A 13471-nucleotide genomic window follows, 5' to 3' on the forward strand; every position below is an offset into this window, starting at 1 on the left:
TTTGATTCCCGCTCTGGCAACCTTGGTATTATGATGCTGATTGCGCTGGCTTTGTTATTGATCATAGGTCTATCAATGAATATTGCACATTTTATAGGGAAATTTGCTTACATGGAAAATAAAAAATCAAGCAGTTTTTGCCTGGTCAAGTGCCGGCGTAGAGTATAGAGCAATAGAACATGTCACATGTGAGCTCATTTGGATACAAGTGCTTGACAGAGATATTAGGATGAGAATGAATATGGCTATTAAAATGTTTTGAGACAACCAAGCAGCATTTCATATAAGTATCAATCAAGTCTTCAATGAAAGGACCAAGCACATAGAACTATAGAAGTAGACTATCACTTCATTAGAGACAAAGTGGAGGAAAAAGTGATCATTGTTCCCATGACAAAGTACACGAGATTAATACTGTAATCAGTAGCACAATCAAAGGATTCAAGATATGTGTGTTCAAGGAGTTTGCTAGCATGACGTAATCGACCCATAGAAAATTGTGTCTCTACCCCCTTCATCTCTTCCATACATGTGTCACCCACGTACGATTGATTATCAGGACTGTTGAGACTTCAGACAATGGACTACCATGTAGATGGGCCACAATGAACTATAGAAATTCTACCCCTCCCAATTAGAGACAACGAACTATAGAAGTAGATTGTCACTTCATTAGAGAAAAATTATGGCCACCAAATGATTGTTGCCATCTGATCACTGACATGCAAATGGATTATCATAATAAATTGAACCCAAAATGAGAGATGATCCACATTCGATGGGAAAAGGTTGCACTGATCTGATGGTTCAGATTATCCATTCACTCTGATTTTTGGGCTATGACAATCCATATGGTGGGCTCACTGAATCAATGGTTCTGATCGCTATCATGAGTCATGGCAAACTGCAGTTCCTATGGCTCAAGTGATCATTTTAACTGCCGTTTACTTACCAAGCTTTCTAAAGATTACGCTTTCCGGCTTAGTAAATCTATGTCACAAATATCTCCGATGTTTTCAAAATATCGTGACATTTTGATAAAACGACAAAATCCTGAAATAATTCCGAGACTTTAAAACTACAGCGATATTTTCATTTTTATCATAAAATATAGGGATAATATCACGATATTTTTATTTTTTATTTTTCTTAAATGTTATACAATTATATATTTTTTAAATAATTTTATTTTTATCATTTTTTCCTGATATAAACCCGAAAAAATAAAAAAAAAATAATATATCCCGAGATTTTTCCTTGCCGAGAAATTCCCGAGAATGATATTTGTGACATAGTCGTAAATAGGTAGTTTGTACAATGTGAATGAGAAGTTATTGGTACTACATACCTACTACTTTGTTGGTGAACCATCCAAAAGGATGAGACATGGTCAACAGCTGAAAGGTCCAAAATCAGAACAGCGTCCTGCTGAAAATCAAAATGCAATTTACATGGAATAAATACAGTCTCTACATGGAGTTCCAATGAAAAGCTGTTGCATATCATGACCCGAATTTATTTACCTTTTCTAGAACCCAACCACCTTGAACAAACAATGTAAGATAGATAGATTTTTGGACGTCAGCTGAATAAATAAAGACACTGTTTCCAGCTGAGATAATACCATGTTGTCTCTCAACTCTGTTCCCTTCTTTTGTTCTCTCCCAGATGGCATATTCCGCTTGACAAGGAAGTTTATTTTCCAATTTGAGAGGTGAGTTGATAGATATTTTCCAATCGTAAACTGGACTGTTTAATTCTGTGTGAAGAACTGAGGCATCTGTCCCGACACTGAGCCAGAAATATTGTTTACTGCCATTGCTAGGATTACAGTACAAAAGCATATCCTTCTTCTCGAGCTGGTTTAGCTTTAAAACAGGAGGAGACGTCAAAGAATTTTCGGATTTTATGGTATTTTTCCTAGAAAAAGAATTCTGATCCATTAATGGTTGGTCATTCCCATAGGAGTAGCCAGAACCAACGGTAACTGCATGGCCCCACGTGTATGGGGCCCGGGGAGATTCAACATAGGGACGAACTTGAAGACACAAGTTGGCATCCCTATCCATGCTCCTCCAAGGTAAAACAGTCGATGATCTTGGCCTTATGATAGTGACAAAATTCCTCATGTTATGAACACTTCTATCAGGTACTTGTTGCCTTGTACATATCCAACGCCGCCTCCGCACGAAATCTGAAGCTGATTTTGTGCTTGATTTAGAAGTATTTGGCGGCCATTTCAGGCTCTGATAGTCAGGTCCATACGCCCAACCATCGCTGTCCACAAACTGGGATTTTTCTACGGTCCAGGAAGATGTCCATTGCCAGCCCGGGGGGAGGGAGGGCACAAAAAAATCCTTAAAAATAAAGAAAACAATTGGTAAGTTTAAGAGCAACTAAGACCCCGTTTGGATTGCAAGAAAAACGTTTCTGATGGAATAATTGTCAGGAATTTTTTTCTTTTCACAATTTAGAGGGAAATAATGTGATTATGTATAATTTAGAGAGATATCATCATAAATTGAAGCTCCCCGTTTGGAAATATTTTTCCTTTCCAAACTGTTCCAGAAAATTCCTACAATCCAAACCGGGCCTAACTTATATCATGAGATAAATTAAATTACTGATACCGGAAATTGCTAACTGTGGCTAGGGACTCACCTTGGATGAGTACGAAAAATCTCTTGTGCTCCAATGGCCTGGATCATTGCCAAGGAACCCAGTCCACTTGTTTCCCCAACCAGAAATTGGTTGATAACGCTGGTTCTCAAAGATCTCTTCAGTCACTATTGCACAGCTGTTTGGTTCTGAGTTTGGAAGAGTGCGGATATCAAGCAAAGCCGCGGGACATACAGATATTTCCAGAGTAACATCTGCATCATTTACGACCACAGCAAGAGCCCTAAAGATTGCATGTTTCTTTCCATTCTTCATGACAACTTCAAAGGCAAAGAAAGTTTCATTTAATGTTCTGGGAACAACTGATAGTGGTAGCAGTGACCGAAAGCTCTCCCATGGTCCCTCTGGATGAAGTCCAACCCAAAATCCCACCTCCCTATCACTGGAGGTTGTACTTTCCATCTCTCTTTGAAAGTTGAGGATTGTTTTCTTTTCAAAGTAGAAGGTAGAAACCAATAAACACCCATTATCCTGGCCCCCATCGTCAGTAGACAACTGACCCTGAAAGAGCATAATTATAACATGAGTAAGAGAATATACACAAAATCTATGTCACAAATATCGTTCTAGGGAATTTCTCGGCAAGAAAAATCTCCGGATATATTATTTTTTTCGGGTTTATATTGGGAAAAAAGGATAAAAATTATTTAAAAAATATATAAATATATAAAATTTAAGAAAAAAAATATAAAATATAAATATCATAAAAATAGGGAGATGACATTTTCACCCCCCTACATTACGTGCACACCCCCCTTATAACCTGATTTGACGTGAAAAGTGGGCAACTTCATGTCAAATCACTTTATAAGGGGGGTGCGCAAGTACTGCAGGTGGGGTGAAAATATCATCACCCTAAAAATATCGAGATAATATCATGAAATTATCGCGATATTTTATGATAAAAATGAAAATATCGCTATATTTAAAAAAAAACTTGGGATTATTTCGGAATTTTGTCGTTTTATCAATATATTGTGATAAAAACGCGATATTTTGAAAATATCAGAGATATTTGTGACATGGCACAAAATAAATAAATGACATGCAAACCTCGATGCAGACATGCACACATATAAAGTATAACTCGGCAAACTCACCCTTCTTTTTAGTGAATATGACTGAAGCTTTTGAACGTCAGCCAGCTGATGTAACTTCCTTACGGAAGCCACCCGATTGAGAGTACCAACACAATTTCCAATAGAAATAGAAAATGCACCAATTACTTCACCTATATCATAGAAAACATCACATTTATGAGTTAATTACAAACATTTCGAACAAACCACCATTACATATGCGAGCATTTCTGCTTTGGATTATTTTCCATAAAAGATAGCAATGATGAAGTTGTATCAAAATCAAGCGTGGACACCAATAGACAATGGTGATGGTCATAATCTAAAAAAAAGTAATTTCTAATTTTTAATGTTGTTCAAAGCTTGAGCATGGTCCAACATATCATCCACATTGATTACATATTGAGCGACATGTATCAATATCGGTAGAGACTACACCTCCTTGTATTGGTCTAACAAAAAATAACATGCATTTTGGTAGTGTATTGGTCGTATCAGCTGATACGCTAGGTGCATTGGCCTATATGAGACTGATACAGGTATCATAGCATGTTCACGTCTCCTCAGTGTGCCCTTTCAGATTGTGAAAAAATGCAAACCAAACCTTTTTTTTTATAGTGCGTGCATATTTCAAAGGGTTCGAGGGATTTAGGGTCCTATGACATAATCAACCAAGATCTACAAGATTCAACAAATACATCAAAAACATGCAAGATTCATTGAATATGCAGGTTTTTGACAAGATTTGAGGTGATTTCGAAGTCATTTATGCATTTTCCGTTTCTTTTTCTAATTTTATTTTTCCTGTTTCTTTTGTAATGTTGAATATTTTAATGAAAACTTTGCTTGTTTTCCGATTCTTTTTTAATATTGTATATTTTAACAACAGCTTGTTTACTATATTGTTTGCTTTTATATATGCCTTTTAGGCTAGACTCACCAATCTATGCAATTTTTGGTTTATTTTCTTTACTGTTTTCTCGTATTTTCCTTTTTATTTTCTGTCTCTTTTTGACAATATTGAATTTTTTAATGATAGATTTGCTTGTTTAATATATTTTTTTATTTCTACATACATGTACTAGAATATATCTACCAGGTAATGCATGCTTCTTCTTCTTTTTTTCATTTTTTTCATATCTTATTTTGTTTATTTATTTGAAATTTTCATTTAACTTAACATAGGCTATTTTTATTGTTATAGAGCTAGATCAACATGTTTAGAGATAGATGTTCATCCTGAACTCATGAACAACCATATTTAGTCTAAATTGTACTATTATTGTGATGTAACGTGTTGTGCAGTTGTTCCCAGTGATTAATAGGATCCATTAGTACTTAATTATTTACACTTTTATGTTAGTAATTGACATATATTTATTGTTTATTAGATCATTTCGTTAGCTAAGAGCCTAAGTAATTGTTTCCACACTTATCCTTAAAGTAGAAAAAAAGAACTAGACAAGCACGCATACAGTTATGCGTCCTATATGTTGCCCGGCATAGTACAAATCTAATCTAATAAATCGTGTAGTTGGCTCAGGATTCATCCAAGCCAAACCGGTTGACTCGATAAAAACCCACTAGGTTCAATCTAGCTGGGTTTTACTTGAACCACCACGGAGTAGTGATCCGGTCAACAACTGGGGTGAGTCCTGAGTCAATTCGGTGGGTTTTCAAACTATGGGCACACATATTTGCAGTTGTGACTTCGGGAAGCAAAAGACTGTTTCTTTAGTGCTTATTGCAAATGTAATAGTTATCTACAATTGTTGAATATTATAGACTAGACACTTTGGTTTATAGCCTTAGGATTCAAGGTGTGGGGGCAACAAAAGATACACAAATTGCTAGTTCGATGCACAATGAACAATGACTATATTGCGATAGTCAGATGAATGTGACTCGAGCAATTCATGCTTCAACTTCAATAAATCAAAATAATTTAACAGTTCTTGTCAAGGTGCTCAACTTTTTCAGAAATACGTGAACTTTTTCAAGGTCTCAATTTCAAAATAAAAGAAAAAAGGAAAAAGTTTCCAACATGTTTAAAATTGCTTGTGAACTTTGAAATGTACAAAGTAAGTACTGATGTTAAAGGGTAGTATATTAATTTCACGTGCATGGCATAATTTCCTCGTTTTCTTGAAAATAATTTACAATATAAATAGTTTTTTCAAATTACTTCGGGTTCTAAGAGATTTTTTTCAGTTGTGTTTTAATAAGATATGAATTGTTCTTATTACAATTCCCTATTGCTGATGAATGGGGAATTTTTCCAACATGTTTAAAATTGCTTGTGAACTTTGAAATGTACAAAGTAAGTACTGATGTTAAAGGGTAGTATATTAATTTCACGTGCATGGCATAATTTCCTCGTTTTCTTGAAAATAATTTACAATATAAATAGTTTTTTCAAATTACTTCGGGTTCTAAGAGATTTTTTTCAGTTGTGTTTTAATAAGATATGAATTGTTCTTATTACAATTCCCTATTGCTGATGAATGGGGAATTTTTGCTACTGAATTTTTTTAGCCCTACAAACCAATTTCTAGACCAGATGTATCGTATACATCTTGTGCATTTATGCTATCTCATGAGTCATGACAAGCATTTGAGTTGGCAAGCATGCATGGTGGGGGCCCACTGCATGGTACACTGGACCGGTAGTTTTGGGCCACATTGAATCCCTAGTATAATGACTTGTTAAAATCATGAACCAGTTCAATTGAATGGAAAATACCAAGCACATATAAATTAGAAACACATCAGCACTTAATAACTTTTTAAGCAAACATTTTCGCTTAAAAATGTAGGCGAATTAGGTATGATATGCCCAATAGATACCTTTTCCGGATTTTGATGCAAGATTTGTCACCTCAACTTCCAACTTTGCCAGACCCTGTACAAAATCAAGTAAAAAGAACACCCCTTGCAATTAAATTAAGAATGGCGTTGGTTACAAAGCAGTAAGAACATTTTTTTTTCTTCAATAAAGTATTACAAATTCACATTTCTGCATATTTGGATACTTTGAATGATGTCTATTGTAATGAACTTTTACAAAGATCAGGTTTCTGTGCCAACTGTACTATTTTTTCAACAGTTCCCCACTAGATGAATATTGGGAAAAAGTTACTACTAAGGAGTGGCAACTCATAGCTGTAGTGATTCTGGGAATGTGTACACATGGTTTTAAATTTCGGCCAGCGCACTGAAATTTCGGATGTTGGTCCGGACCAACACCGAAAGTACCAATTTCGGTCAGTCCAGATTTCGTCTGAAATTTTGGAACAATAACGAAAGTGATTCTGGGAATGTGTACACATGGTTTTAAATTTCGGCCGATGCACTAAAATTTCGGATGTTGATCTGGACAGACACCAAAAGTACCAATTTCGGTGTCGGTCAGGTTTCGTCCAAATTTTCGGCACAATAACGATTTTTTTTAACGAATTTCGGCCCAAAAGTACCAATTTCGGTGTCGGTCAGGTTTCGTCCAAATTTTCGGCACAATAACGATTTTTTTTTAACGAATTTCGGCCGAAATTTTGCTGAAACCGAAATTTCAAACCTTGTGTGTACATAACACCTTCATTCAAACACCATGTGATACAGGTGGAAGAACATTGGCAAACCAGGTTGAATTGATTGGGAGAAAAAACTAGTAAGAACATCAATTAATGCTAAACCTCATTGCCCCTACATCATAGTGGGAAACTGTACATGACCAATATCTCTCTACTGTTTATCTTGTTGGCCCCGAGGAGAGCTTACAAGAATGTCCAGAACCATGCCAAATGGATTATCCAACCCCTAGATCAAAAAGAAATTTTCTTTTCCTTGGGGTCTCGGGTAACATATGTGATTGTTGATATTTGTAGGCATGGACCAATTGAACAGGGTAATTATTTGGCATGGAGCCGAGAAAAACAACAGTTTCAATCATCTCATACACACGTCAAAACAATACGTGAGGCTGCGATGGAGCCACATATTGAACCTTAGCATTCCTAATTGTATGTACTGAAAAAGAACCAGACACGTTAAAGGGTGTTTCGGGAATTTAGTATGCATGCCTGGTAATAGTTTATATACAACACAAGAGAGGATTTTCTGATACTCAAAATTTAAAACATTTTTCATGGAAAAAAAACTTAAAAAATAGAAAAAGAAAGAAAACTGAAGAAACAACATTAGTGGAAAGAGTGCCTCCAGGATAACACAAATAGAATGCTATTGTTATGGAACTCAAAGAAATGTGAATCTTCAAATATGAATGTCTAGCTCTGCAATAATTATGTCTAGCAGACACCACTGTCTGCAAGCGGCTTGATATATCTCTGTTATCGACTCATTTGAAATTTAACCCATGGAGGGTTTGAATAATAAATCTAGGTATAAATCACTGCTAGACAACGAAACATGGAATTCAGAAACTAAAATTTAACCTAGTTCTTGATTTCAACGGAGTACAAACAATAAGAGGATCTAGTATGAGTTCAAGAAAAAAAAGTTAAATCTGAAAATACCTTGCGTGCAACCTCAAATATGAAAATTTCATTCCACTTTGCAGTGCCCTCATCCATGTCATTAGTCTTGGAAATGAAAGGTTTAACACATCGAGTCCTTGCACTCTGCGGGAAAAGCTTCTGCTGATCTGACGCATGACCATCAATTAGTAGGCGCAAAGCACAGAAGAAGTCATGATTATTTCCATCATCGAAAATAGGCAGTCCCTGTACAGAAAATAAAATGTGGTCATTTTTTTATCTAGGACACTGAAAATTTATGAAGAAATCATAATACAAATTTTGTTATATAGACAACCCTGGACTCAAATATTTGTACGGCAACATAGCAGCGTGATTCCCTAGATTCAGCCACCACATTTAATCTATCAGAAAAACGGGGAGGTGGTATCCATGCAGAAGTATGAACTTCATGCTGTAACCGCTCGATTGTTTCTGAATTTTCCTCTATTTTCTTCAGATAGATATCACAGCCAAGTTTATTCTCTACAACCACTCTCTGAAAATCATCTTCTTCTAATGCAGAAAGGGCTGTACCATCTCTTCTAATCAAGCTCTCATCACCTTCCTGCAAGGATGCTCCACAAGTCAGTTGCCTTGATAGAACTTGAAAAAGCCTACTGTTTTGACTCAAAAAATAGATTAACATTGGAGATGTTCAAAGCTAAAATGACCTCATTTAGTTTTGATGATTTTTGCTCCAGTTCTGCTTGCCTTCTCCATGAAATTATAGATTCCATAAATGTTTCAAGATTTGCGGCACTAATGTTGAGATTTACAGCACTCGTGGCAGCAACACGCACTCGCTTCCCAACTCTTGATGGAAGATGGTCATTTGTATTGTATGTTTCAAACCTTCAGAATATAAAATAAGAAAAACCTCAAATCATAGGAAATGCTCCATGAATGCCAATAGTAACTTAAGAAGGGAAGCTATCACATAAACAAATCTTGATATAAAGCATTTTGTTAGAGTATAAAAGATTAAATAATGCATTCTCCAATAGCTTAAGCTTTTGGAGTAATGGGCTGTTTAACATGGTATCAGAGCAAAGGTCATGGTTACAGAACTCCTTGATATTAAAACTCCACATGTAATGGCCAACCCAAAAGAGAGGCCACATGTGCCACTTGTAGGCCAACCCTAAAAAAAGTGGCCACAGGTGAGGGGAGTGTTAAAGTATAAAAGATTGAATAATGCCTTCTCCAATAGCTTAAGATTTTGGAGTAATTGGTTGTTTAACACATTTCAACATAAATTGTTGACATAATTAAAAAAAGGAATATGACAAACTAATCCTGTAGATATATTACTTGAATATCCCATCAAATGGCTCCACAAGAGGCTCCCATGCTTCTATTTGAGTGTTGAATGTGGAAGCAGCAATTGAAGAGATCAATACTGCATTCATTGACTCTAGTCGACCATGAGTTGCAAGATTAATATTTGTAATAGTCGTGTTTAAGAGTGGGGCCATCTGAAGAATGTAAGAGAGGATAAAAAATGTAAACAATACAATTCAAAAATAAAAATAAAATAAAAGGTAAGCAATAAAATTAAACTATGAAAATAAACAACTAGCATCCATAACAAGAAAAAGGAAGATCATATTATTAGGATATATACCATTCCACATAGACTGTCCAGGACAGTCAGAGAGAAGCACTGTAACTTCATCTCACCGCTTACGTTCTCACGTGTCTTAGGCTTTACATAATCACCTATACTATATGCCAAGCGGTTTGATGGCCTTCTAAGATCAGATCGTGCAAGAAAAGTCCAGGCCTACAAAATTGTAAGGATAAACATAGAAAATTATAATACCTATTAATTAGTACAAACAAAACATGAAGAGAGACATAATAATAATAACCATATTTGGAAAGATTTAGATAGAAAAACAGAAGCAAACTTATGATTTTTTTTCATTGGATAGGGAACAAGGAAGAATCCTTAATGAAGAGTAGAACATTCGCAATAATTCTCACTACTAGAAGTGAAGCAGTGGACTATGTCACCAATATCTCCGATATTTTCAAAATATAGCAATTTTATCGCGATATTTTGATAAAACGGCAAAATCCCGATAATTTAAAAACTATAGCGATATTTTCATTTATCGCGATAATATCACAATAATATCACGATATTTTTACAAAATTTTACAATATTTTTAGGTTTTTTCCTAATTTATGCCCACCTGATTTTCAACCTTCCAGATGCTCCAACAATGAGAACCCTTTGAACTAGAAGACCTAGAAATGGGAACATCAGAGATATTTGCCTGACTGACAAGATCCATTCTGGGACAGCAAAAGGAATCAGTGCGTGGAGCTTCATCTGTTCTGGATACTATGCATCCCAAAGAAGCATAGCCTGGAGGAGCGATTGGGTACCAGAAGAAAACTTCATCAATCCCTTTTCCTACTACATGGGCAACTTTGGTGAACTGGACAGGCTTTGCGGAAATCCCAGAACTATCACACTTAAACACTACTCCCAGAGCCGGTGGTTCCAATCTGAGTGGAAAAAATAAGTAACAAAGATGCAGCATTGATGTTATTAGAATAATTACAATCATGGTTTTAAATTTCGGCCGAAATCCCGAAATCCGAGACCAACACCGAAACCACCTAAGTCCAAAATTTCGCCGAAAAATGTAATTAAATTTTTTTTTTTCTTTATGTTTTTTTACCGAATTTCAGACCAAATTTTGGTTTCAGCTATGTACGAAATCGAAATTTTAAACCTTGATTACAATGACCAAAATATATGATGAATGAACCATAGCGGGTTAAAATTATCTAACCCTTCAATAATGCAATCACCAAGTATGGAGAAGCCTGGACGCGGTAATGGTCGCCATATCGAAACTGGCTTTCGGATATCGCAGCCCTTATCCCACCAAATCCTTTCAAAATGTGGGGTTGACATATAACAATTACTTGCCACTGAAATTGACCTTATAATTTCCCATCCAGAGGAACTACCACTGTGGTTACTTCCTTTCTGACTTTTATAATCATTTTCAACAGGGAAATAGGAGGCTGACTTGTTGGTGGAAGAACGATGGAGGCTTGGATTCCTAAAGAGAATTTGGTGCAAGTCCCAACATTTGTCCTTGGGAGGGCATTCCATAGCATTATGTGCATAAAATGTTCCAATAGCATTGTCAAGATGCCAGATGCTAAATCCGGACGAAACCCTTCACAAGAATAAGAAAGCAATTCATAAAAATAATTAGTATCAGTTACAGAAAGAACTGTTGGTTGCAAAAAAGGGGGCAGTCTTTTTAACAATACATTAAATTTGCGCCATTGGCAGTACCGGGGTGCGCACAAATAGTTACAGACGACAGTTTGGAAGAGGAATTACAGGATACTAAGGCCTAGTATAGTGGTTGATTTTTGGGTACATCCCCATCACTAGGGGTGCAATTTGGGTCGGGCTCAACCCGAACCCGAAGGGTTCAACCCAATTTTGGCTCGGGTTGGGTTGGCATTTCCTCGGGTTGGGTTGGGTTAGGGTTGGGAAACGCCATCCCGATTTAATTTTGGGTTGAATTAGTGTTGAGGCCTTGGCAACCCGACCCCGACCTCCGTCCTCTAATTTTATCTTGATTTTCTGTGTTATTGTATTTTTCTGTTTGGGACAAACGCTTTGTTGAGTTGGGACAAAGGCTTTGTTGAGTTGAGTTGAGATTGTATTTTTTCTATTTGGCCCAAAGTGAACCCGAACCAACTCGACTCAACCCGACCTGATTTCGGGTTAGATGGGTTGGGTTAGGGTTGAGAGATTTAGAGGCGGGTTGTGTTAAGGTTGACCATCCTCAACCTGAGGCTTGAGTTGGGTTGGGTTGGGTTAGGGTTGAGGGAATGCTATCACGGTTTGGGTTAGGGTTGGTCTCGACCCGATCCAACCCAACCTGAGTTGCACCCCTACCCAACACAGGTGTGGTCAAGTGCATGCTAATTTGGACTGTAGAAATTGTTAGCCCTAGTGTGCATATGAGACAGGCGAGAAATTGCACCAATCAGTTGATCCAAAACATCCAATCAGTGCTGTAAAAGTCAGTAGTTATAAAGAAAAATGAGCACGAATCCAGATTCAATGGGAAACACTTAATATATTTGAAATTCAGAATTGTCTGACCAGTGGGAGTTTTGGTCAATGGTCCATTCACGGGGGAGTCAACAATTTGGAGGGTCCCAATCAGTTGGAACCTAACATACCCAGATAAAGATATGGATATAGAAGACGAGATATGACTTGGTATTTTTCAGATTCCATGATACGAAAGTCCCACATTATAAAAGGAATGAGATATAAATAAAATTTGAAATGCAAAAACTAGAATAACAACACATTTAACAGTATATTATAGCATCTAAGGATTGAATTATGTCAGATCTACTCAAATTGAATGACGTCAGACATGGTAACTCGGGCATATACTTGTATATGGATATCACAGGCATACACCTATGCTACATGTTCTGTGGAGATGTTTCCAAATATAAAACTCAACACTGTGTGCTATTATTTCTCTTTGGAAAATTATTCCATAGAAATAAAAAGTGGAGATAATAAATCTGCGCCATAAAAATAAAGCAATATGGAAATACCTTGGATTTGGTGGAAGAAAGAAAATGCAGTCTGAAAAGGATGTAGATGTGACCAGATCGGAACGAAGGCAATAAACAATGTGATTTGGAGGGGGCTGTCTTCCTATGTTTGCTACACATCCTAATGTTGTGTAGCCTTGTGGAGCCACTGGTAACCAAAGTGAGCAATCATTATCGTTATCATTTTGGCTTTTATCGCCTTCCAATCCCTCAAAATTAGAGAACAAACTGATGAGTTCAAAACCAATCGGCTTCCTCACACGCCCATAGGTATTACTCACGGCCATTACAGTCTGTGAAGGAGGGAATGGCCTGCAAATGCAAATTACATTATTGTTAAGCTTTGATATGCACATGAGTTCTTCCTTCACACACCATAAACCCTGCTAACAGCAACTTTATCAATGTCGACTACAATAAAGGCATGATTCTATTAAATAAATTTGTAACTGAAATGATGGATAACTTACAAACAGTACCACACTAAGAAAATGTGAATTCTATATCAGGTTTCAAAATATTGGTATCGACAAGAATATTGGCCATAGGGAAAAA

General features: G+C 36.4%; 1 protein-coding gene across 3 annotated transcripts in view; it reads right to left on the bottom strand.

The window, feature by feature from the left end:
- Positions 1 to 13471, bottom strand: part of LOC143846489 (calcium-dependent lipid-binding family protein) — a 119356-nt gene that overhangs the window by 31298 nt on the left and 74587 nt on the right. For 2 of the 3 annotated variants that reach the window (XM_077354924.1, XM_077354926.1), the window contains 13 exons: positions 12917 to 13228; positions 11101 to 11496; positions 10492 to 10810; positions 9918 to 10076; positions 9605 to 9768; positions 8965 to 9145; positions 8589 to 8858; positions 8291 to 8497; positions 6606 to 6660; positions 3780 to 3910; positions 2662 to 3180; positions 1524 to 2357; positions 1349 to 1428 (listed from right to left, as the gene is read on the bottom strand). In XM_077354924.1, coding sequence (XP_077211039.1) covers positions 1349 to 1428; positions 1524 to 2357; positions 2662 to 3180; positions 3780 to 3910; positions 6606 to 6660; positions 8291 to 8497; positions 8589 to 8858; positions 8965 to 9145; positions 9605 to 9768; positions 9918 to 10076; positions 10492 to 10810; positions 11101 to 11496; positions 12917 to 13228 — 3627 coding nt within the window. The remainder of the gene's footprint in view (positions 1 to 1348; positions 1429 to 1523; positions 2358 to 2661; positions 3181 to 3779; positions 3911 to 6605; positions 6661 to 8290; positions 8498 to 8588; positions 8859 to 8964; positions 9146 to 9604; positions 9769 to 9917; positions 10077 to 10491; positions 10811 to 11100; positions 11497 to 12916; positions 13229 to 13471) is intronic. The other variant, XM_077354925.1, reaches the window with a different exon arrangement.

The sequence above is a fragment of the Tasmannia lanceolata genome, unplaced genomic scaffold (genome assembly GCF_043159265.1).
Source record: "Tasmannia lanceolata isolate RefF3 unplaced genomic scaffold, GAP_Taslan_0.1 ptg000015l, whole genome shotgun sequence".
NCBI lineage: Eukaryota > Viridiplantae > Streptophyta > Magnoliopsida > Canellales > Winteraceae > Tasmannia > Tasmannia lanceolata.